The following is a 27,543-nucleotide window of genomic DNA, read 5'->3' as shown; positions in this document are numbered from 1 at the left end:
TCAATTTTAAGAAACATTTTTGTAAAACATTATTTAATATCAGTAAAAAAAGTAATCACCATTTACCATCTTATAATGAACAATAAGCTAGTGTATATACACAGATAGTCTTTAATTACCAAACACAGAAAAAAGAACCAACAATTTTCATCTCACCAAAGTATTTTCCAATCACAAAATACTGACTGCAATAGGATCTACTGTATTTGCTTAGGTTCTACATTTTATTTAACAAATATTAACCAAGTATAAGGAAAGACTGTATCAACTTTAAAACTGAATACATATTTATAAGATAAGTATTGTCAACTGCAATACTAATACTGTTAAGAATAAACAAATAAAAAAAAGAATGAAAGAAACAATTATTACTTAAAATTTGTTGGGTATACTGGAGATATTTACACATTTTGATAAAAAAGTTGAAAATATAAAGTTATTTTACAATTATCTAGAGTATAAAAGTTATTTTTTCTATTTTTTTACTGAAACTATTATTTAAATATGGTTTACACATTCAACATAAAAATTATGTATTTTGCTAAATATGTAACAAATGTAATACCTGATAAAATGTTAAAAACATAACACCATGAAAAAACTAATAATAATACAGCAGTAGTTCATTATGAATTATTGAATGAAATAATTTTTATCTAGCTTTTAACTTACTTCTCCATTAAACATATAATAGACAAACCTCTGAATCAAATTCTTGTTTAACAGCATCTAATGATTCTTGAAATCCCTTACAAATGTCAGATACTTCTTGGGCACAAAAAAAATTTTGTTCCTTTGAGAACCACCATGCTCTCTGTCGTGTCTCTGTGAGAACAAAACATTTCTTGCAAATCATCAATGAAAGAATCATGTACTAGATCAAACACATAATAGACAAACCTCTGAAGCAAATTCTTATTTAATAGCATCTACTGGCTTTAAAATTTCTTACAACTGTCAGCTACTTCTTAAGGCACAAAAAAGAATTTTGCTCCTTTGAGAACTACAATGCTCTGTATGAACAACACATTTCATACAAGTAATAAATTAAAGAATTGAAGAGGTGTTTGGTTTGGTGTTTAATGGTGCAAAGTAACTATGCTATCTGCACCAAACATCCAGTGAAAAGTTAAAATTAAAGTAAAATTTTTAAGATTCATAAAAGGAAATTAAGGTAAAACAAGGCAAAGTTTAATTTTTGAATTAAAAATATAAATAACATTAAATCCAATTTTTACATCTGGTCTACAGAGGTAAGACAAAAGCTGCAGTAATACAAGTTGTAAAGGACTTTCTGTAGCATAATTGTAATTATCATAACTCACCAGGATGACTAACAGGTAAGTTCAAAAATCAGCATTAGTCACCTGAAGTTGGACTTTCCAGTCTTAATTTCAAGTTATTTGACATTATGGCCATTGAATTGCCTGTCTATTAAAACAATTTTAATAAAAATGGGCAAATCGCCATGTAACCAATATAAATGGAGGTCTTGCAAAATGCCATACCTCCATGTTGTATCATAAGCCTTCTCAATGTCAAAGAATACTGAAACAAGATGTTGTCGTTTGAGAAAGCCTTCTCTGATTGATGTTTCAAGTCAAATTAGGTGGTCCATGGGGGAGTCATCAGAATCCACACTGGGTGGTGAGAGGAGGTTGTTTGTTTCAAGGAACCAAACAAGATGATAATTAACCATCTTCTCTAAGGTCTTACAGAGACAGTTCATCAAAGCAACTGGATGGTAGTTTGAAGGAATCTCGGGATCCTTCTCAGGTTTACAGAAAGGTAGGACAATTGCCTGGTGCCATTGTCCTGCCAGATCTGGTTAAAAACAATCAGAAGAATAGCAAGAGAAGCAGGAGACAGATGGTGCAGCATGTCATAATGTATACTATCAGGTCCAACCAATGTACTGCTAGACTGATGAAGAGCCAGTTTTAAGTTCCACCAGTGTGAAGGGACAATTATAGTCATAGAGACAATCAGCATGAAAGTAAAAAGATGATTGCTCTGCCTGAGTCTTTAAGGCTAAGAAAATGGAAGAAGGAGAAGCAGAAGTGCTAGATACCTGGCAAAAGCTTTCACCTAAAGTATCAGCGATGCTTCGTGTAACAGCTACTTCCTGGCCATCGGAGAGCAAGATTGAGAGGGGGACATAATTATATTGCCCACTGACTTTTCGAATTTTGTCACATATGACTTTGGAAATGTTGGTAGAAGATATGCTATTTGTGAACTTAATCCAAAAAGTCCTTCTGGCTTTGACTCCTTACCTGCTGAGCATGTGCACATGCCTGCTGGAATACAAAGCGGTGCAAGAGTATGAGATACCTATGAAAAGTATCCCAGGATATCATGGAAAGTGTGTCAAGGTTTTAGGAATACACTGAGCAGCTGCTACTATAATACAGTCAGTTACTGCTACCACACAGTCATCTACTGATGGATTACATACAATGGCAGGATCAAGTTCTGCAAGAGCAGTGAAAGAGGGCCAGTTTACTTGATCCAGCTTCCACCAGGGCTCATGGGTCAGATGGTATCAACTACAACCAGTCTCTTTCAATATTATAGGAAAATGATCACTGCCTTGTTGGTTATTGTCAACCCTTCAAGAAAAGTAGGAGAATAGTGAAGGGGAGCAAATTGAGAGATAAATAGCAGTAAAGGCCAGACTAAGAGCATGAAAATAAGCAGAAGAACTACTATTGAAAAGAGAAAGGTTGTGATCAGAGAGCACACACTCTATGAAGTGACCCCTCCCATCAATATCAGCATTTCCACAGAGGATATGATGTCCATCAAAGCCCTCCAGGAATGAAAAGGGAGATGGCACCTGTTCAATGAGAGCATCAAGGTTTAATAGATTATAGGTCTCTCAACCCATCATAGGCCCATCAACCACTAGGATCGTCTCCTCCCCTTTACAGGTTACCATGCATAGCAAACACATAGGTGGATGTTTAAATCCTAGAGAAGGTAAACTGAAAGAACAGAACCTTCCCTGGGAAGAAATACACACTGAAGGGGGAATCAAAGGGTAATATATATATATTAACCACTGGCTTTATTTTCAAGTTCACTAAATATGATCAGTATCATACAAGTTTAGGTTCAACACTGACAATAAAATAACAGACACATTCTTCCCACTTGCATTCAGATTCTGGAGTTCTGATTAACAACTTCCAAAAAGAAACCAATTCACTGGATTTAATGAAGATTAAAAAACCACTAAATATGCCCAGCATAAAGAATAATAAAATATCCAACATTTTTAAAATTTATATATATACACACTGCTGGCCATAATCTTAAGACCAATGAACGTAAAGAAAAAATATTCATTTTGCATTGTTAGACTCAACCACTTATTTGAGTAGAGCTTCAAAAGATAAAAAGAAGAAAAGGGAAAATAAAATAAACTTTTTTAGCATTTAATAGGAAAATGTGAAAATTATAAAATTAGCCTAAATACTAGCTGGTCAAAAGTTTAAGACCATACCAAAAAGAAGTCCTAAACAGGATAGGAAATGCCCAAAAAGAGGTCTCAGTAGTGAGTTGCACAGCTGTCAATGCAAATAACAGCAAACATTTGCTTTGGCATGGTCAATATAAGTGTTTCTAGAAGGCTGGCTGGAATGTTATTCCAAGTGGTGAAGATGGCTTCATGAAGATAATGCACTGTTTGGAATTGACGTCCATTTCTATAGACTTCCCTTGCCATCTACCCCCAAACATTTTCAATGGGGTTGAGTTCCGTCAAACACGCTGGATGGTCCAAAAGAATCACTTAATTTGCCATGAAAACATCCTTTGTCCTGCGGGCATTGTGGATTGCAGTGTTGCCCTGCTGAAAGATCCAGTCATTTGCACACAAGGCCTTCAGTCAATAAAGATGCTCTCTCCAACATGCCAATATAGCCAGCTGCTGGTTGACGCCCCTGTATAACTTAAAGTTCCATTGTTCCATGGAAGGAGAAAGCACCCCTGATCATGATGGAACCTCCTCCACTGTGTCATGTAGAAAATGTCTCTGGTGGGATATCCTTATCATGCCAGTAACGTTGGAAGCCATCTGGACCATCCAGGATAAATGTTTTCTTGTCAGAGAACAAAACTTTCATACACTTTTCTACATTCCAAGCTATTTTGTGGTGTGGAAGGAGTCATGACCTTTGAAGACATTTACGGTTTTTAAAGCCTTTCTCTAGTAGATACCGTCTTATTGTTCTTGAGCTGCATTCTGTGTCCATAAGGGCCTTAATCTGGTGCAATGATTGGCTGGTGTTTTGCAGGACAACCTATCGAATCCTCCTGCTCAATGCCGGTGAAACTTTCTTGGGCTGACCACTTGAAATTCTCATTCTGTATCCCTCAGGGTCTTTTAAGAAATTTGCAACAGCAGTTTTACTACACTCAATCTCACCAGCGATGGCACGTTGAGAGATACCTTGCTTTTACAGCTTGACAATTCTGCCACATTCAAACTCTGTCAACTTTTTAGTCTTTGTCTCGTTTTTTCCCAATGTAACACAGGAGATGTCAGTGGGAGATATTAACAATGCTAATGCTTGAACACAAATGATTAAATTTCATTACATGTTTACTGATTAACACTTTGTTTTGCTTTGGCTTAAAAAATAATGGTTAAATAAATACATAATTTTTTAAGCCAAAGCAAAACACATTAAAATTAAACAAAATATGCTGCGTTTTTTAAAAAAATATGCTAGGGTACAAGCTACAATGTGGGATTATAAAATGTATCCTAGGTTTTGAAAATGACTGCAGAAGTGGAACATGCATATAGATATATTACAGAAATTTTAAATATTTAAAAAAATACTGACTGCATTGAATCTTTAACTTTCTCTTCAAAAAATATAAACCATACTTTAATATTATTCCTAATACAACTATTTATACGTATAAACACATACCATTTGCAAATATAACTATCCCCCAAAATTACTTTAACTCTTTAGGACCTAGTGCATTGATTTAACACACCTAAGTGTATAGTATGGTTTACTGCATTACAAAAAAAACAAAAACTATTGGATGAAATATTTTCCCCCAGAATAGTGATAAATCACAATTACTAATTTCAAAGTAATCTCATGTGGATCATCCAAAATTGAACTTTTAATAAAAGAAAGTTTCTCTATTATAAATGAACTACAACTTTAAATAAATAAGGGAACAGATTTCACAACAATCAACTCTGTCCTGAATAACTTGTATAGTATTGTAAAATTTTTTGCATTATCCTATTATTTCTTAATTTTTTGTCTTTTAATTTACTTCCTCTTTTTATGCAGCATTTTAATTACTCTTTTCAAAATATATGAATTTTATAAATTTTTGTACCTAATGTTTTGCTCTTTTCAAAACAGCTTGCTGAAAATAGAATATGTATATTTTAAAACTTTTAAAATTTACAGTGAAACAGGTAAACCACATTCCCTATTTTGAAAGGCAAATTGATTCTGATTTATTCAATCAGAGGAATGAGCAGGAATGAACAAAATCCCTTTAAGCTTTACTGATGATAGTCAATGACTGGCAGTCCATTAAAGTATTTGTCTTTGTATGATAATTGTATACTAACCAGAAAGCATCTCATCTCAACAAAGCTGGTTACTACCAGGAAAGTTTTCCAGTAAGTGGAATCCAAATCAAAATGACAAAAGAGTCCTTCAAAAAAAAAAGAAAAACACAAAGAAATAATGACACTCACCTCTCTGATAAACTAGCTGGGACATGAAGAATAGTCACAGAGGAGAGGGGGGTCACATATCTTCTGAAGAGACAACCACCAAATAATGATATGTTTTTAAGCAATCTCCACCAGTGGGCAACACAACTAAGTTGCCAGGGGCATCAAGGTATGATGAACTCAATTATATCATTCCCAAAGAAATCACTGCTCCTCCAATGAAAATCCAGAATAAGCAATACAAACCAGCTGATGAATCCAACCTGTTGAAGCAACAGAGGAAAAGTCACCTGAGCCCAATGGAGAAACAAACATTGACATGAACAACACACCCTTTTAGTGTGCACAACATAACATTGGAAAGCCTGAATAGGGTAAAAAAAGATGATACAGATCCAAGCATTTCACAAAAATGAGAAAAAAAGGTAAGATAAATGGGAATGAAGGACTTGACTTCTTCTCTAGCCATTGAATTTTTGAGTAGAAAGGATCTATTAGGGTAAAACAGAACATATATGGAATGGTAAAGAGTCCTTTGAATATAAATTGCAAACACTGAAGTCTGCTAAACAACAACAGAAGAAAATAAGTCTTAAGAGAAAGGTGATATAAGAAACCTGGCATCAAGGGTTCAAAGGGTGGAGAAGAAGAAAACATGAAAAATCACTGCAATATTCTAATCATACCTCTAGAAAGGATACTGAGAATGTATAGCCCCAAAACGTTCAGAAGCAAGAACATAACTGGTGACTGAGAAACTATATGCCTCCCAGAACAACTAAAAGTAGTTAACAGAGTTACCTTTTACAGATAAGAGGACAATGGTATCAAATCTATGTTAAATAACCATGTCAGATATTACAAACTTAATGTACCAGTTGTAAACATGTGCAGAAGATGAGATGTCCATCCAAGAGTTGTGATTAGCTGTCTCAGACCCTAAGCTAACAGAAGAAACATCAGTCCACATGTAAAACTTCCCCTCTCTGCATAGAGAGGCTAATAACTTGGTAACATGGGTATCTAAGTATGAGCACTAGGAGACTCCATGTTAGAGAAGTGAAATCATATCTGAAATGTCAGTATTTTTATCTACTTATACTTTTAGAATATTTATAATCCTAAATATTACTGAAATTAATTCAAAATTTTATTTTTGTTACTTTGTATAATGAAGAAAAATAGACAACTCCAAACCCAAGAGGACAGTTTTTTAAAAAAAAGAATCATCTAAAGTTTCAGTATAAATAAATCCATTCCACACTAAAGGGAAGCATGTAGCAAGCATGTAAAACACAGTAACATGTTGTTATTAAATAATGTGAATAAGAAGTAATAATGGAGGGACTAATATACAGATCTGAGATAGAGGGTGTGTTTATGTAGGTAGAAAAAATCACAAGAATTAACTTATTTTGGAAAATATAATGCAGTATAAAGGCTTAAACAAAAAAGGTAATACTAATTTTAGGTTATCGGGATACTAATGTTTAGATAAAGATTCCACAATGAAGAGAAACCTACAGCAGGCATGTAAAACCATTGTAACATTATGACATGAAGAATAATAAATAGAACTTTCATAAGAATAAATCTAGAGCTATAGTGTCAGAAAAGGTGTGTGAAATAATATAAAATGAAAGAATAATAATTATTATAAGTTTAGCCTCACCAGTCTGAGGTATCTCTGCATTGTCTTCTTTGATGATATTTGGAGCATTCATGAAGTCTGATAAAAAAGAAGTGTCTTAATTATGACCAAATAAAAGGAAATTAGGTGTCTGAAATACATATATACTTCTAGAAGTAGGTACAAGTGTTTGCTGATATAAAATGCAAGTTTACATCAAGATCAAAAGACTAAAATTGTTCACATCCCTTTAACATCAAAGCAAAACAAACCTATTATCTGCTCTTTAATACATTAGGTATTATTTAGAATTAATGAATATATAAATATCATCTTACAAGTATGTGTAAACAACAATTATGCCAAAAACTTTTGAAAACAAGTTAACATGTAAAATATTAGAAAACCTCAGGGTATATATTGTCTTGAATAACCATAATTATAGTACAAATAATGTACTTCTGACCCCTTGAATAACATTATAAATTTAACATACAGAAAACAGAAGTATAAAAATTCCAAAATTAATGAAATAGAAGCTCTATATATAATCTCTATAAAATTAACGTTAGTGTAAAATTTGCCATTTGAAAATACTATTAATATCCCTAATATGTATATCATATTGATGGGAGGCAGATGATGGGAGAATCAAGTTCCAACAGAACTGTAAAAGAGGGCCAGTTAGACTGGTCCAACTTCCACCAAGTCATGTAGGTCAGGTAGCATTAACCATGGCCAATCTCCTTCAAAACAGAAGAATAATCATCACTGCCCTATGGGCCACTGTAAACTCTTCAAGTAAAATGAAGGAGAGCATACAGAGATATCAATGGTAGTAAAAAAAAATGACTTGGTGCATGAAAATAAACATAAGAACCAGTATTAAAGAGATAAAGGTTGTGATCTGAAATCTGAAAGCATGCACTCCATGGAATTACCCCTCCTGTCAATATCAGCAGCACCTCAGAGGGGATTGTGTGTGTTTTCTTGTAGCAAAGCCACATTGGGCTATCTACTGTGCTTACCAATGGGATATGAACCCCTGATTTTAGCACTGTAAATTCATAGACTTACTGCTATACTAGTGGGGTGCAAGGGATTGTGTCCATTAAATTTTCCCAAGATCAAAATGGGTGATGGCAAACTGTTCAGTGAAAACATCAAAGTCTGATTGATCATAAGTCTCTCCAGGAGACAGGTAAAAAGAACAAACAGTGAGGATATGACTCAAGGAAACATGGATGGCTATGGCCTCCAAGAGTGTATGAAGTAGTAGAGACTGGGCAAGCACATGTTGAGCAACTAGCAGTGCCACTCCTCCATGCACTCATCCATCACACAAACTGGTATAAAAACAAACAAAATAAACTGCCAAAAGGTGACTGTATTGGTAAGTTACAAAAATGTTTCATGTAAGGAAAGACACATTGGATGATTGAAATCAATCAAGACCTTAATATCATCCAGATTAGAACAGAAACCTTGACATTTCTACTGTATTGAAGTGGCCATTTTTACTTAAGTGGAAGAGAACTGGATGGAGAACCCTTCAGTTTATTATCATGTTATTGTTTTATTTATGAGAAGACCCATTGACCTTCATGGATCATGTCATGGGTCAAGTGGGCAGGTCTCTGTCAGTAGACAGAGATTCTAGTGACTGAGAGCAAAAGATGGTGGGCTAGAGCAGACACCAGAAATCTGGGGCTGAAGGAAGTGGACCAGGGCAGTCACTGGAAGGAATGGTGAGGACAAAGACAGGAGTAGATGTTGACTTGTCAATTCACTAGTTTATAGAGGACAAAATACTTTACAGATGGTTTGAGAACAACTCTGTAGGAGACACAGAAAGATCTGTCTGCACTCTCATTGTAGCAGTGGAACACACTGCAGCAGCATATGTCAGAAATGGAGTCAGGCACAATATCTTCTGAGCTTTGATATAAAAAATGTTATTAACTCTTTCTAAACACTGTACATTTTCTTCTTCCACTCATTAGGGCAATAGGAAAGTAAGACAGTTGTAATCCACCACAACTGATGCAGCAAGGGTCCATTTGACACTCTTAGGAATCATGATCTTTGTTACCACAATAAGCCCATATCAATGAACCACAACAAGATACCTTTGAATGTTTGAACTACTGATGCTGGAAAGATCTGAGAGGGTTAGAAATGTATGTCAGTACTTTACAGTTCAAATAACCTGCCTTGATGGAGGTGGATGAACATGGCAACTTAAATGTCAGAATTAAGACACTTGTCAGCAGCATAATTTCATCTTCATGAGCAGAGATACAGCACACAGAAGAAATGCATTGGCTGAAGAAACCAGCAAGGATCTCAGACACTGAGGAATTCAAAGTAGCATGAGAAGTAAACTCAATGGGTATATCCCCAATGGCCTTCAAATTACAGAGAAGATCACTGTAATATTGGGTAGATGTTTCCACAAAGATGCCACCAAAACATAGCTTCTTGACTCACTTTAGAGAGCCAGCAAGCCAATCTACTTCTGAATAAAAAAGGGAGACATTTGCTCTAAAGGTTTGTCTGATAAAGAATGTAATATGAATAAATGATGTACAGGTGTAAAATGAAGTGGAGATTGCTGTTCAGAGTCTGCAAGACATGGTCATTTACTGATTAGCTGTTTTTTTATGATTTTTTTTGAGAATTTGGGGATTCTATAATAAAAAGAGAAAGATTCAGTGCTCACTGACCCCACCCACCATGGAGTCGTACTACAAATGCACTACAATGCCAAACAAGAATACTGCAGTAATGCCAGTGTTTTATGAGCACCATACCCAAACACCAGCATCAGACACAATGTCCACAACACCCACTGTGAATGTACAACATTGTTAGTCAGTTCATCACAGCTCAATAGGACCAGCTGATTGACACTGGAGAGCCACCCATCTGCAGGAATTCGAGGCCAAAGTAGCATGTTGGAATTCTACCCCTCAACCACCAGAATCCTCTCCTCCCAAAGGGTTGCTATACATGGGAAACAAGTGGGAGAGTGTTAAGATCCCAGAGAAGGTAAACTTAAAATATACAACCTTCCCAGGAAGGTTCCCTCACCAGAAAGAGGAATCCACAATGAGAGGTCAAGTTTTATCATTCATAGGTTTTCACTGTAAATAGTAATAACACTTTTTACAACACAATTACAAAAAATTAAGTAATTTATCAAAAAACCCAACATTTTCTCAGACAAACTGATATATTTTCTGAAGGTTTATTGAAATTTATGACTTTATCAATTTCTGATGGAAAGTCCAAGTCCCTTGAGAATAGTTTGCCATTCATAACATACATCATTGTATTTCTTTTCTGGACAGTACCTTTCTAATTCCCTCTTAATTTTGTTTAAAATACTTAAGTAAAAAATAATTTGAAGTTGAATTGAACTGGTAGTATTCAATATTTCACTTTCATGTTTGAATTCCTGATTTTTACTCTTCCAATAAAGTGAACTCAAACATATTTCTACTATTTCTTAATTTAGTATCTTTACCCATAAATAAATGGTAAGTAGATTTTTACAGGCTTAAGAAATCCAGCTAAAATGTGACTAATGCAGTTAACAATGAAGTTGGGGTCAAATCTAACCAACTGCTAAAACGTAATATATTTAACTAGCAGGATCAGAATTATACAATTTTAGCTACTTGACAGGTTGTACAATGTTTATGAATCATCCATATCAACATCATGATGTAAGTAATAATTTTAAAAACACTCACACAAATGGGCAATACTTTTCACAGCCTTTCTGAAGCCACCAAGTTTTGACTTGAAGGATTCTCCATCTTGTCTGTATGAAAAAAACAATAGATTCATGGTTTCAGTGAAAAATTATACCTACTCTGAACACATAAAATATTCAAACTGTACACACACAATACCAAATGCCAAATGTGCTCTATAATGACAGTATTAAGCAATATGTTTTTCATAATTGGTTGGTTGGTTAGTGTGGTATTTTATGACACAAAGCAACTAGGCTATCTGCACCAAACATCCGGTAAAAATTTAAAATTAAAGTAAAACAAGTCAAAGTTTAATTTTTGAATTAAAAACATAAATAGCATTAAATCCAATTTTTACATCTAGTCTATAGGGGTAAGACAAAAACTACAGTAATACAAGTTGTAAAGGACTTTCTGTACTATAATTGTAATTATCATAACTCACCAGGATGATTAACAGGTAAGTTCAAAAATCAGCATTAGTCACCTGAAGTTGGCCTTTCCAGTCCTGGTTTCAAGTTATTTGACATTATGGCCATTTTCAGAAAGTAAAGTAATACAAGACTTAAAAGACCTGTAGCAAAATTTTAATTATAACTCACCACGATGACTAATGGGTAGTTCAAATAGCAGTGTAAGTCACCTGAAGTTGGCCTTTCCAGTCTTGGTTTTGAGTTATTTGATGTTATGGCCATTTTCTAATTCCTAATTGAACCAGATGTACTTTGATTCTTTAAAGGGAATCACATTAAAAAAGGTCTAATCTATAAATTAAAAAAACTTAAATAGCATTAAAAAGATTAATGGCCTTCAAAAAACTAAAATCATTTTTAAGGTGTACAGTGTCACCATCGCCAATAACACTGTCTAACATCACGAAGAAACCTTGAGACAGAACATGAGCATTAACCATCCTCTCTAAGGTCTTACAGAGAAAGCTCGTCAAAGCAACTGGATGGTAGTTTGAAGGAATCATCAGATCCTTCCCAGGCTTAGAGAGAGGTAGGATAATAGCATGACACCAGACATCAGAAAAAACATTCTCCTGCCAGATCTGGTTAAAAGCAATCAGAAGAATAGCAGGAAATAAACAGCACAGCATTTCATGGTGCATAATATCATGATCAAATGATGAGGGGCCACTTTGAGTACCACCAGTGTAAAGGGATGATTATAGTCATAGAGACAAAATGCTCAAAAGGAAAGAGGTGATCTCTCTTCTCAAGTCTTCCTGGCTAAGAAGGTGGAGGAAGAATCAGAAGTGCAAGATTTTCAGCAAAAGCTTTCACCTAGAATATTGGCAATGCTCCAGTTATCAGCTACTCCCTGGCCATCAGAAACCAAGATTGAGAGGGGGACAGAATTATATTGCCCATTGACCTTTCAAATCTTGTCCCATATGACTTTGGAACTGGTGGTAGTAGATATGTTGGTTGTGAACTTAATACAAGATTCATTCTGACTTTTTCTGATGTTTTATCTGCTGAGGATGTGCAGGGGACTGCCGGAAAGTGATGCAGTGAGAGAGTGTGGGATACCTACAAAAAGTATCCAAGGCCTGTTTTTAAGCCTTCTGTTCTATGTGGCAGGCAGAATTCTGCTACAGATGAGGATATTGTGGAAAACATGTCAAGGTTTTAGGGATACATTAAGCAGCTGCTTGTATAATACAGTCAGTTATGCTGCCACACAGTCATCTATTGATGGCTTACAGATGATGGAAGGTTCAAGTTCTGTGACAGCAGTGAAAGAGGGCCGGTTTGCTTGATCCAGTTTCCACTGGGGCATGCGGGTCAGGTGGCATCGACCACAGCTAGTCTCTCTCAAAAGTATAGGAAAATGATCACTGCCTTGTGGATTATTGTCGACCCTCCATGAAAAGTAGTAAAATAGTGAAGGGAAGCAAATTGAGAGATTGACAGCAGTAAAGGACTGACTAGGTGCATGAAAATAAGTAGAAGAACCAGTAATGAAAAAAGAAAGGTTGTGATCAGAGAGCATACATTCTTTGGAGTGACCATTCCCATCAATATCAGCACTTCTATAGAGGGTATAATATCCATTAAATTCCCCAAGATTGAGAAGGGAGACGGCAACTGTTCAATGAGAGCATCAAGGTCTGATTGATCATAGGTTTCTCCAGGCAACAGGTAGAGAGAACAAGCAGTGATGGTACAACCCAAGGAAACACAGGTGGCTACAGCCTCTAAGGGTGTGTCGAGTGACAAAGACAGGGAGGGCACATGCTGATCTACCAACAGTGCCACCCATCCACACACTCGTCCATCACACAACCTGTCATTTCTGTATAAAGAAAACTGCCAAAAGTTGACTGTATCAGCAGGTTTCAGAAATGTTTTCTGTAAGGAAAGACATACAGGATGGTAGGAAGCAATCAGTGTTTTGATGTCATCTAGATTAGAGTGTCAACCTTTACAGTTCCATTGTACCTAGGTGGTCATTTTTATTTATGTGTAAGTGAACTGAGTGGAGAACCATTCTGTTCATGACCACATCTTTTTTCTTTACTGTCTTTATTTGAGGGAGGTCTATTGACCTCCATGGAACCTGCTCTGGGTTAATTGGGCAGGTCTTTACTGTTGAAAGAGGATTTCAGGGACTGAGGACATGAACGAATGATCGTTTTACATCTTGAGGTGGGAGAAGAGGATGCATTTAAGGAAATGCCCATACGCAGAACTAAAGGAAGTGGATCTTGAGATATGCTGTAATGTATGTTAGGGATGGATGTTGAAGTTGATTTATCAACTTTTTTAACCATGGTTAAAGACTTTTCATTTGGTTTGAGCACGATTCTTTTGGAAGCACTGAGAGATCTGCCTGCACTCCCACTATAGTAGTGGAGCAAAGTGCAGCAGCATATGTCCAAGAAGAAGTGATGGACAGCAACTTTCGAGCCTCAGGGTAAGTAATGTTTTGAATTGTTTTCAAATGATGCACCTCTTTTTCTTCCAACCATTTATGGCAAGAATGAAAGTAAGACAGGTAAAAGCCATTGCAATTGACACAATGAGGGTCTGTTTCACATTCATAGGTACTGTGGTCCTTGCCACAGCTGACACTGAAAATATCAGAGAATGGATGTTTGGAATGTATGGCCATACCCTGCAATTAAGATAACCTGCCTTGGTAGTGGCAGATATGCGAGTAGAGATATGCCTCACTGCAGAAACTCCTTCAGTGGAGAAACCAGTGAGAATCTCTGACTCGGGGATGTTCTTCAACTCCCTCTCAACAATAACTCCTCATGTTGAATTCAAAGTAGGATGAGGTGTCACCTCAATAGGTTTATCTCAAATCACCTTTGAATGCAAGAGGATTTCACTGTGTTGAGATGTGGATGTTTCTACCAATATGTCACCAGATTGAAGCTTCTTTAGTGACTTTGAAGAGCCAGCAAGTCCCTCTAGTCTCTTCTGAATGTAAAAGGGAAACATCTGCCTTAAAGGTTTGTTTGAAAGAGAATGTAGTATAAAAAACAAGGTACAACAGGTGTTACAGGTGTTGAATATTGCTGCTCAGTGTCTTCAATAAACAGTTGTTTACTTATGGACTGTTTTTTCACTATTTAAGTTTTTATTTGGAGGATCCATAATAAAAAAGGAATATTTTGATGCCCATTGACCCCACTCATCATGGACCCCTACGAGGGGATGCACTACAATGTCAAACAAGAAGATTGCAGCAATGCCAGGGTTTCATGAGCCCAAAACCCAAACACCAGCATCAGATACAATGTTCACAACACTTGTTGAGAACATCCAACACTGGTACTTGGTTGACCCTAGTCCAAAGTGATGTGTTATGGTTTGACCTCTCAACCATCAGGATTCTCTCCTCCCCTTCACGGGTCACCACACACAACAAACACGAGTGGATGTTTGGATCCCAGAGGAGGTAAACTGAAAAAACAGAACCTTCCATGGAAGGTCTCCTGACCATGTACAGGAATCCACATAAAACAGCTACAGTACAAAATTCAACATTAAAAAGAACTTCACTAATACAACTAACAAACAATGTAAAAATTTAAAGACACCAGCATAAAAAAAGTCTGTGGTATTTTAGTTGTTAAAAGTACCATATCAAGACATACAATTGTGTGTAGCACTGCTGAAAAAACCTGCAGGACACACTGTAGGACTCATGCTTAACTTTCTTTTAGGGAGCCAGCCAGGTCCCCAAACATATATTTTTAGTCTCACAAGCAGTTTTAGGGGCCTTTCCTGCAGTTCACTTTAAAATGTACCCTACACTGAATGTTATGAGAAAATATTACCGAATGAAATAGCAGATGTTATGTGGAGTGACAAAAACTAAAATATCAACATGTCACTTTATTTTGTTGTGAACTCATATTTCATAAAAAAAGTAAAACAATTTCATTTTATCATACCACTTAAATGATTTTCACTTAATATATTATCTTTAATTTCTCTCTGAAGCATGGTACAACTGTCACTTTTTGCTTCTTTTTAAAATAAGTGTCCTTTCCTAAACAAAATAAATAATGAAGGAAAATCTTTGCATTACTGTCAGTGTAATTTATTCTTGTTCCATATAACCCATCACCATCTAACTGATACATATTTGTTAATTAATGTCAAACACTTTTGATAGAAAATTTATACAATTTAAATTACCATTAACTTTATTTACAGTAATAAATTCTGTATCAGTTTTTTCATATCCTGACACAGCTGGTAATTAGTTGTTCATGAATTTGAAATATGTGAAATTCCCAAATTAGCAACATAAGAAAAACATGCTAATAACTTTGTAACTGATTTGATGGTGATGAGTTAAACTGAAATTGGTGTCCATTCCTAATCACAATAAATAATGAAAATAAATCTAGTATGCATCTGCATCAGTGTCTGATGATGTCCTAACATTCATTTCTCAGATCTTCCTTCCCTTCTTCATTACTCTGTTGCACTTGTTTCTTAAATTGGACCTTTTCAGAATGTGATATTACTGTGCAAACTGATCCTGAGTTCCAAAGATGGATAGCTCTTATAGGATTAAAGTCACTTATTGATGGTGAGTGGAACATGACCAGATGCTGATCAGAGATCCTGTCTGTTCCCAGACCAGATCTAAAATTTGTCTCAATCATTTTCATCTTGTATTAATTCTTTCTCTGTCTCAGCAGCCTGCTTTGGTTTTAAATTTCGAGCAAAACTACATGAGGGCAATATCCACTAGCTATCCCTAATTTAGCAATGAAGGACTAGAGGAAAGGCAGCTAGTCATCACCATCCACCATCAATTCTTAGGCTACTCTTTTACCAATGAATAGTGAGAAATTGATCATTACATATAATGCCTTCATGACTGAAATTTGAAGTATGTTTAGTGAAACATGGATTTAAGCTCACAACTGTCAGATTACAAGTCAAACACCCTCACAAGCTTGTACAAATTGCATTAGGTCAAAGAGTCCACAGGTGTTAAATAGCTTCTCTTCAACACCAGTCTTCTCTGCTATGCCTGGTAAATTTAGGTAATGAGAATATATCAGGGGGATGATCACGAAAATTGCATTATTATTCTTGACATTTAAATCATTATTTTGTTTATTTAAAATTATTATTTTATATGATGCAGTATTTTATTGATAATTGGCATCGAGGCAATTATTCCATAAGCAGGTGACAGTCTGAATTGGTAGAATTTGTTGAATTTTTTTATCATGGAAAACCAAATGCTGAGAAATTAAGAATAACACCACCCAGAACCACTTTATTTACAGCTACAGTCTTTTGATTCATAAGCATGCTTACAATCCTGACCTGGTACTTTTTGTTTTTCTATTGACACAAAACATTATTCACCTTAGAACAAAGTATCATCAGTTAAAACAATCTGTTTTTTGTTTTTTTTATTTACATTAATGCCTGTACCAGCCACATTAAGGTACATTTTTACTTCAAGTGGGTTTCTCCTCATCACAAAAAGAAAGGTTAAGAAACAATGCACACTACATTTACAAATGATCGATAACAACACCCTACACATGGAGCTAATACATAGTGTATGCAGACATTTCCCACAAAGTTCCATAATAATACATCTTGTGGCTTCCATGAGTACCTCACTGTGTGTTAGCTCAATATGATAACAGAGCAATTGGAAATATGGAATGTCCCATTACTTTTCACTTGGAGGTTTGTCAGCTGTTTGAATTGTACATATCACTAAAAAAAAGTTGAAAGGGGTAAATAGGTACATACAAAAAGTTTACAAAATAATAAACCTATTGGACAGTTATGGAACATTCTATTTCATCATTTGACAGTCCTGTAATTTATGTATGTAACCAAAAACACTTAAGTGTGGAAAAAATGTGCAGCCAAAAAAGTGTTGAGCTTCCTTTTGGCATCAGGCTTTAGGTCTTTCTAGAACCAGGGACAGTCAGGTGCAATTGTAACTTCTTCTTTTCTCCTTGACTATTACTTTAACTGAGGCTTGCAAACTTTTTTATTTTAATTACTTATCCTTTCCTTTTCATGGCTATGTCCATGAATGTAAATGTCCTATAATCAGTGCTGGTGAAGCTCTGAAATGGGGTGTCTTTTACTTTTTACTTGGTTTTAGATATTTTATTTAGTATATTAGCTCAGTAATATGTGCAGGATGTGTGGAATAACAGGTAGTAAGTGTTGTTTAGCTGCTTCTATGAAAAGTGTAAAACCATCTGTACTGTCCCTGTGGAGATGTGCTTGTAAGTTAAGTACAAAGCTATACAACAGGCTATTTGTGCTCTGCCTACCACCCATATCAAAATCCAGTTTCTACCATTGTGATTTGATCTATGTTTTGTTGTATATTTGAAATGTTAGATTGTTTCTGCATTTGTTTTGTTGGCATTAGTGTTTCTTGAGTTAGTGGTTGTGATCATGCTGCCTCTACATAAATGTATATTGTAGTCTGTATGGGTGTGGTCTGTGTTACTGGTGTTGATAATAGTGTTTTTTTTGTTTGATTTATTAATGTTTACATCTGGATGATGCGTAGTTCTTTCAGTGTGTTTTGGGTTGTTGTGTATACTGTAGATTTGATAATTCAGGACATCCTTTATAATCAGCTGTGTGTTATTGTTAGCAGTCACAGCATGGTGGGTTACTGGGTTGTTTTAGGCATTCTGAATTATGAAGGTCTCCACATAGTCCACAACTTGTAGGAGAGATTTACATGCTGCTACGACCTGTCTGTATCATTGTCTGGATCAACTTGTATTACTATAAAATATTTTGGTGGTTGTGCATGTACTCATAATATTATGTTTGTATTTTATGTTTTTCCTTTGGTATTACTAGTATGAACCCATCAAGTACTGTTTGAGTTTGTGTGAAATTATTTGTTTCTTCATGTACTTCCAATTTTTTTTTCTGTTTGTGATTCTTCCTTGGTTCTTTTGGTTTCTTTTATTGTGCTTGTGTAATCTCATGTGTTTCTATATATTCTCCATGTTGTATTTGTATAGCTAAATATTCTTCCTTTTGTTTTGTGTTATCTGTTTGGGTTTCTGCTGTTTCCATGTCTGCTTGTGGCATTTGTTTTTATTGAAGGTCTTTTAGTTATTTTGAGTTTTTGTTTTTTTTCTGTGGTCTCATAATGTAGGAGAAATCCTTTCATGCAAGGACTACTAGCTGTTGTAATTGTGGACTACTTCTTGCTCTTATTCTGTCACCAAAGTCACCCAAACCAACTGTCTTTAGTCTGAACAACAACAAAAATTTATAAATGGTCCACTCTTTCTCCTAGGTGAAGCTCTAGGTAACATTTCAAACCAATAACTGACATGAATTTTTGCATAGGTGTGGCTATAAATTCTGGTCAAAATTGAGCAGATTTTGTTGAACAACTTTGCACATGAGACTAAATTTGACACCTAATTGTATATTGTAAAGATTTATCAGTTTACAAAATTTGAAAACCATCCATAAAAATTAAATATGTTTATCTATCAAATCAAGTTTTTACACTTCCACTGTAAAGAACAAAACACCAAAAATTTAATCATAATTGGAGATTTATATCTCGTGTATTTCTTAATAAACTGCCATAAATTTGATATGTGAAATAATTTATATTTATTTCCTAAATTATTTTATGGTGGTTATGATTTTAGTCAAGTTGACAGACCTCTTATAGTTGAGCAAATAACAGCCAAAATATAAAGTTTTACTGAAAACAAGAATTGGACATTTATTGAGAAGGTTTCACAAGATTACAAAAATAATATCTGAAACTTTTAGAATGAAGAATAGTTGTTAATCATAACAAGAAGATAACTTTGCACTTGGACTAGTTACAAAGTAGACATAATATTTTCTTAAAACAATTCTTTAGTAAAAATACATCATTAAAAAATCTGAATTTCTGTGTACAAAAGCCTTGGAATCATTACTAAAAGTATATCTTATTTTGAGAAGATACACATACAGCATTAAAGGTTAATATAAATACCTAATTTGTGCAAATGTATCTATGAACTCGTGTATTTTATACTGAGCCCAACATGAAAGGATTAACATGTCCAGTCAATTTTTTTTTGTAACTCAACTAATTAAATTCAAACTTACTTGCAATTTATCCTGCTGATCATCCTCTTTGTAAAGTGTATACCTGATATTTTTTGAGAAAATCAATTTAACCTGAAAATGTCACAGAGTACATAGAAAGGGGAAATATTGGTGCCATGACTACATTATTTTATTGAAAGATTTTCTATCTCTTCTGATGTGTATATTGTTCATACATGAAATTTTTGAATTATTGAATTTATAGAAATGTTTGTCACCTCAAAAGCAGCATTTTTAGCATGTAGAATTACTCAGAACCAAGATGGAGTATTTGCCACTGAAGACAAGTAATTGTATAATAGTGGTCTTGAACTTAGACATCCTTTTATGAACTAGAACATTTGCCAATATTGCAAAGATTCCTGATACACAGAAAGGCATTAGCTGAGGACTGGTCTTGATACAAGAGAAGTACAGATAACTGAGGATAATCAAGGTGGGATGGTATTTGGTGAGTCTGAGAGAACATGTGGTAGTCTCTACAGGATTTCCAGGACATTGCCAAACAGAATAATACAACACCAACTTTTGTAAAAAATTGCCCAAAAGGGACTAAAGATGGTGTTGGTTAATAACCTCCTCTACTTAGAGTTTCTTTCCCAGCAGGTGAGACAATAGGAAGCAAGAGAAAAAGACCAAGAATCATGGAGCAGTTGTGAGCCTCTTAAATCCAAGAAGTATCATGGACAAGGAATTGACTACTTGCTCAAGTTTCAGAATTCCTGAGTACATCTACTACTGATACCCATAACATTGGGAGCATCTCAGACAAGTATTGACTTGGAAACTACAAAGGAGAACCTCTGGCCAACATTACAGGTTCTAATGTGTGATGCCAATGCAAATTTTACCCCAAATGTTCAGAAGAGTTTCTGGCAAGCCCCTACTTGCAATGGCTAGACTAAAGAACAGATAGTTCAACACCTAATAATGAACATGAACTGTTCAATCTTGAATTTTAAAGATCATCTGGATGAGATGTAACCAGATTACAGGAACATGATTGTATTCAACCTAATATAGAAAGAGGCAATCCATCAAACTTAATTCAAAGCTATGAAATGGTGTGTCACTAAGTATTTGGTCTTTTATGTGGATGATCTGTGACATCTGCATAATAAAACCTTGTGATGGCTTCAACACATTGTGAAAACATGCTTGTGAATATGTTCATATCCCTGCCCTACTCAGGACAGTTTCTGCAATGACTAAGTATGAAGTGGTAACCTTCAGCCAGTTGTTGGAAAGGAAGAAGCTAACACCAATGGCTGTTACAACTTTGACTCAGACCCATACAATCCAAGTATTTCCACCATGTTGAACATCTTAAGCTATCCTGGAGGGGAAGTGGGACTAGTAACCAACATATTTTGGTACTGCAATGCAACCACACTGATTTCCAGTTAATGGGCAGGACTCTCATGGTCTTCCAATGGCTTACACACTGAAGTATATGATGATTATGCCTCTTCATAGACAGTAGTCTATGAATGGAAGAGTTTGCTTGTGATGTGCTAGGACACTGTCAAATAAACTGCCTGTTTTTTGCAAACAATACAGGTAATTAGGCTGCTGGTTCCAACAAATGGCTCAGCAGGAGATAAGGAACTAGCAGCAAACTGTGAATACTGCTGACATATATCCAGAAAATTAATAATATCTAAGTTGAAAATGACCACCAACTTAGAGGAGAACAGCAGACAGTTCGCAATAAAAGATGTGGTGGTTATCCTAGCTCTCTCAAAGCTGAATGGAGCTTTACTTTATACATATCTTGAGGGTACAATGACACAGGAGAAATCAGAACACTGGCAACTCATGAGATTCATCAATCCCTTCAATTGAAACTGCCACTCCAGCCAACAGATATGAAACATGTCATAGCAAATGGCACTAGACTAGCTGTACATGGAAAGGTGGATCTATGGCTGCATCTAGGAAATTTTGCTCAATGATTGAAGGTAACTATCTCTGATCTTGGCTCTGGCATTCTGTAGATGAATACACTGTGGAAATTATTTTTGAGGTATGCCTGTGCAACTGGTGAGCAGATATTTGGCATGATAGTTATCTGCCATTGGTGGAGTCAAACCCAGGAATATATGTGGATTGCATGAGTATTTGTATCAGAGGATGTAAATGTACAAAAGTGGTGTTCCAAGATTTATTTAAACAAAATCTAGTGGATCACTACTGTGTAATGATATTATAGAAACAACATATACAATGAGTTGTTTTCTGTCCAGACAGTAGGCAGCATTAGCTGTGGAAGCTATCTTCAATAAATAATACACAATGGCTTCCACAAAGAATTGGATATGTAATGCAGCAGATGATAAAAGATGGAGTTAAAAAATCTTTGAATGGTCATCTCCAATAGTAATTATCAGGATAGAAAGTATGTCAAGATTCTATACTAATTTTAGAAGAGTGTATGAGGTAACTCATTTAACACCTTTCCCTTATCATGAACAAATAAATATCTGGAATGTTAACAGTTTCCACTGGTTCAGCAATTTAGTTCTTGCATCTGGGTCAAGCTAGAAAACAAGAGAAATGGCTTGTATAAATTCTGTGTTATACAAATTATTCTGTATATCATGCCCATTACTTCTAAGAAGCTCACTGAACTTACACTTGAGGGCTATGAAGAGAGAGACATCTGGATTTCTCTGACAATGTTTTGAGTGTATGGTTACAAGTTCAAGTATATATATGAAAACCTGAGAACAGTATTCCAATAAATAAAGCAGACTTGAAAATGAAACATGTAAACACACAATCCTGTACACAGAAGTGCCAGTGACAATGGAATAGAAACAGTATTATTAGAGTTACAGAGCAGAGTAAAATGTGTAAATGCATATACTAGTCATAAAACATGATTCCTGAAAGCAGTTATCACACAAAGAAAAAAGAATTGCTTGATTTTATCCTTTTACTTGCTATATGCCATAAGGTAAAATCAATGGATGTAAAAGTTGTTAAGATTTTATAAAGTATTCATAAAAAATTCACTATTATGCATTTACAATTTAAATTTTTTCAGTAAATCATCATCTTAGAATAAATATTCACAGTTTGTTTGTTTGTTTTTTTAATTTTGTGCAAAGCTACACGGGGGCTATTTGTACTAGCCGTTCCTAATTTAGCAGTGTAAGACCAGAGGGAAAACAGCTAGTTATCACCACCCACTGCCAACTCTTGGGCTACTCTTTTACAAAAGAATAGTGGGATTGATTGTAACATTATAATGCCCCCGACGGCTGAAAGGGCGAGCATGTTTGGTGCGACAGGGATTCAAACCCATGACCCTTAGATTACAAGTTCAATGCCTTAATGCACCTGTCAATGTCAGGCACTATCCACAGAAGGTATACATCTTTCATGCATTTTGTCTTTAAATACTTTGTACAGGCACTTTTCAAAGCCTGGTTAATACCTTGAAATGAAAAGTGTAATAATGTGAACTCAAGACATTTTCTCTTTTTCAAAGAAAGTTCCAGTGTCTACATTAACACCATTTTTACAGACAAGTTTTAACACTGGAAAAAAAAAAAATTCCAATGTCTACTTTAACACTCTTTTTACACACAAATACACAAGTTTTAACATTGGAAAAGTTGCTTTATAGTGCATTCTGAAAATGGAAACTAAAATTTTCATGTTGCTCTTTCAACTGTATTTACAACTGTACATTTTTCAATAAAATTAAGATTTTTTGTTTATACTTCATTTCAATATTTTCATATTGTTTTCCATAGTGTTAAGAACAGAAAGAGTTTGTCATATTTAAAAAAAATAACCATGCAGCAATTTGACTTGAACATAGCACTAACATCATTACATATGAAACAGGAATATATTCAGCTGCCATTATAAAATTACTGCATTTATTATTTCATCAACATGCTAAACTTTAGCATACAATAACTACATTCTTACACAAGGTAGATATTATGATCTTCCCTTTTCTTCTATAATTAATAGTGAGATGTGCAAAACTAACTTGGTGATGCTTACTAATTTTTTACTCTATTGCATGTCACAACAAATGCAGGTTAACTTTCTTTCACTGTATGCCACAATAAACTCTGCATTTTTCTACTTTTGTTTCGGCCACAAGAAACTTTTTAATTTTCAATTTTTTCTTAATTATTGTTGTTTAACTTGTTTCTGCTGCTCTCATCTTTAAAAATGTTTGCTACAAATAAAGTCCACATTTTATTTGAATAAATTATCCAATGTACAAACTCCAAAGTTATCCAGTGCATTTTTAAAGCTAAACCTTATCTACTTAACCTACTCTTTCTGTTTACTGACCCCCACCAAAAACTCTATGTGGTTTACTTCTTACCTTCAAATAAAAAATTTCATAGTTTATGAAAAATACAAAAATACATATAAAATTCTTAAAAATATATATAGCAAAAAAACAACTATAGTGCACTACAAGGAATGGAAAATTGTTTGCTGATTACAGAATTTATTTAAGCAATTTATAAAAAGTGCTTGAGAAAGCACTGAATGGCTTAAAGTATGTTTATTTAACTTGAGTTATGAATGAAGAGAGCTTTCAGACTGATAATTACAATTTATACACTAATGTCCTGACTTGAAGAAAATATGTTTATAATATCTAGATTCTCACACACTGTAAAATATATATTTTATGCTACACTTAAAATAATTGAAATGTTAATATCAGGACTCTAAAAAACAATGTACTCCTTAGAACATTTACATGTTAAATAGAATTAGAGTTACAGTTCAAAACATACTGGGCTTGGACTCAAATATACAACACAACTTAACCACAAAATTATAAATAAATAATATAACATTGACAAAAGAACTGTAACAGAGTTTCAAAGCAATATCAAATGCAAAACTCAACATTCTCACATGGCTCCTATGTTTTTAGTATGTATTCCTTTATTTGTTATCATATTACAAAATTTAAACAACTACTTTGGGTAACAGACTCAATTAACTGATACAATCAATTATCTATGAGTTAGACTAGAGTCTCATAAAATGATCAATCAAATTAAGATCAAATCAATTAATGTCACGAAAAATGATCCAATCAAAATTAGTCTTTCTCTTCAATTATTCCAACTATCCAAGTAATTGAAATACTGCCATTATGATTTCTCATTGTTTATAATTAATTCAAGATTGTTAAAGTTAATTACTCATGACTCATAAAAACAATCAACTAAAGAAAATTAATGTTTTCAGTTATTACTATTTTTTATTATATCAAGTATCCAGATATCGTGAAAACAATAAATTTGTTTAATGTAATGGATTAACCCTATACACTCGGCGAGCCAAAGTGTACATCACGACCACTTACAGTTATACTCAAAATGTAAACAACTTTATGATTAGTGTATGTTAATAAACTTGGTAATAAAATATGGTTTATAATTTGAAGTTTTACATCAGATAAGTTTTAATTTCTTACATTCAAATAAAAAGTTTAAATAAATACTCAGTCTTTACTTCTCTATCCAATGTGACATGTTTTACTTTGAATTATTTTCACATTTTCTTTCTTCTCTTCTGTGTTTCAAGAAGTCCAATCAATTAGAAACACAAAATGCATATATTAACATGTAAGAATATAAAACTTGATCCTCATACATTTTCAATTTTCTGAGATCTCAATAAGTTTGTCAAAACCATCAGTGATGTTCTTCCCATCTATCACAACTCTGAAGAATTGTATTTAAACCATGTGTTATTATTGAAATTTTATCATCTTCATGAGCCTTATTATAATAATTTCACTTCAGTGGACACAAACAGACAATTACTCTCATATTTATTTTTGGTTATTGCCATCGTTTAATTTTGAACAGCTACAAGAATGTTTTTACCTGTTAAAAGCTTAGATGGAAACTGGGTTAATTTACAGTAGTTTTTGAACATTGTATTCTAGGGTCTGATAAATTTTTATGTTCCAAACTCCATATCTAATTAACATTATTTAAATCATTATCTTACTGAGAAAAACAAAGCAGTGTTAGTTGTGCCACAACAATGATACAAAAATGCCAAAATCCAATCATAAGAACTAAATATCTTAATTTTATCTTTCATTTTTAATTATTATCAAAAATGTTTTAAAAATAATAATTTAATGAGAAAATTAGGAAATTCTTACATCACTGATAAAATTTTAAATTTCACAAGCAGCTGTAACATAATTATTTGTTTACCCTTAGGTCTACCAGAAACATTCCACTGTAATATGTTGCTTTCAAAATAAAAAGAAGATCCATATATACAACAATAAGAGAATAAAATTTTAAAAAAAGCAGACATGAAAGATTCAAACCTAAGACTATTAAGTTAATCAACTGTGGCTATCTGTTACAATCTGCAATTATTTTAGAGAAAAAACTATCATTTATTTCATACACCAACTTTATTTCATTGTATATTGATGATTTCATTACAGTGCTAAGATACAGTAAATAACAAATAAAATATAAAATTTTACCAACAACACAGATTTAATATTCATTTAGGATCTTTTTAGGTTCTAGAGTTCATGCATATGAAATATGAAAACTGCAAAAAAAACTATTTTTATTCTTAAGAAGGAAATAACCTTGCATTTTGTCTGAAACAGTAAAGGTTTTAGACATTCAATAACAAATTTTTAGTAAAAATTCTGCTCTTTATATAAAACATTTAATTTACTAAAAGCTTACCAAATTTTATAAGCATGCATGTTGTAAGTTCAGAATTATATTAAACATTACTATATTTAGCCTTCACAGATGCAGTTGAATGTAAATGATTAATTAATCAGCAATTTTGACTGACTGCCTAGGCTTACTGATGACACATATGACCAACCTTTTTTATAGTGACATATAAAACTTGGCAGTTAGTGTAATTTCAAATTGATGTTTCTTGCTGGTCTCATTAATTCATTATACTCAACAAATCAGTTACATTTACAAGTCTTAGACAGTTGAAATATTTAAGAATAATATTAATTTGAAACAGTACTTTCGATCAGTTGCTTATTTTTATGAGCCATGGTAATAAAATATGATGCTGAACAATGCTGAATTAATTGATGACATACTAAGAAACACTCATTTTGCTTTGTTGATTATTTTTCACAACATTAAAAGCTGTAATCATATTTCCATTAATTAATTATTTTATGTGACTAATTGATCCTTATCAACTCTGGTGACAAATTAATTTACATAACATCACAGCCACACTTATTAACATATGAGAACCACCTCATTTACATAACTACTCTTACCATGACATACTTCAGCACCATTTAGTGTCAATTATTTTGGTTTGTTGTACAATGAACCTTAATGAAAAGCAAGTTAGCATCATGCACAAGCAAACTAAAGAGAGAGTTCAACTACATTATGAAGGAAGACACATAACACATGAACATAATAAACAACAAGAAATAATGTCATATGAGAATACTTACTGAGAACTAGTAAAAAGTTTCTCTCACATTAAATATAAATACAAATGGATGAGAACTGTTCAAATATGAATAAATAATATATAATATTGAAACGTTTTCAACTTTGAAAAATGTAAAAGTAGAAGAACATGATATGAATGCTGAGACAGATGTTATACAGGGAGCCTGTTAGATTACCTGATAGAAAGTTACAAAGAAAATTATCTGTAGTTTTTTAATACTTACTGTCGTACTTGACAAGATATGTGGTTACCCTATGGAGGTAATTTATGCTTTTAAAAAAGTATATTTTGAAATGAGAAAATGAGTAGACAAATCTATTTAAC

At 33.9% G+C, this 27,543-nt stretch overlaps 1 protein-coding gene across 3 annotated transcripts in view; it reads right to left on the bottom strand.

Moving 5' to 3' along the window:
* Positions 1 to 27,543, bottom strand: part of LOC143252976 (esterase OVCA2) — a 49,651-nt gene that overhangs the window by 6,783 nt on the left and 15,325 nt on the right. For all 3 annotated transcript variants that reach the window (XM_076505949.1, XM_076505948.1, XM_076505950.1), the window contains 3 exons: positions 11,114 to 11,184; positions 7,398 to 7,454; positions 701 to 825 (listed from right to left, as the gene is read on the bottom strand). In XM_076505949.1, coding sequence (XP_076362064.1) covers positions 701 to 825; positions 7,398 to 7,449 — 177 coding nt within the window. In that variant the 5' untranslated portion in view covers positions 7,450 to 7,454; positions 11,114 to 11,184. The remainder of the gene's footprint in view (positions 1 to 700; positions 826 to 7,397; positions 7,455 to 11,113; positions 11,185 to 27,543) is intronic.

Source organism: Tachypleus tridentatus, chromosome 6 (assembly GCF_004210375.1).
Source record: "Tachypleus tridentatus isolate NWPU-2018 chromosome 6, ASM421037v1, whole genome shotgun sequence".
Classification (NCBI taxonomy): domain Eukaryota; kingdom Metazoa; phylum Arthropoda; class Merostomata; order Xiphosura; family Limulidae; genus Tachypleus; species Tachypleus tridentatus.
Note: the sequence above shows the minus strand (reverse complement) of the source record. Positions and strands in the feature narration are given on the sequence as shown.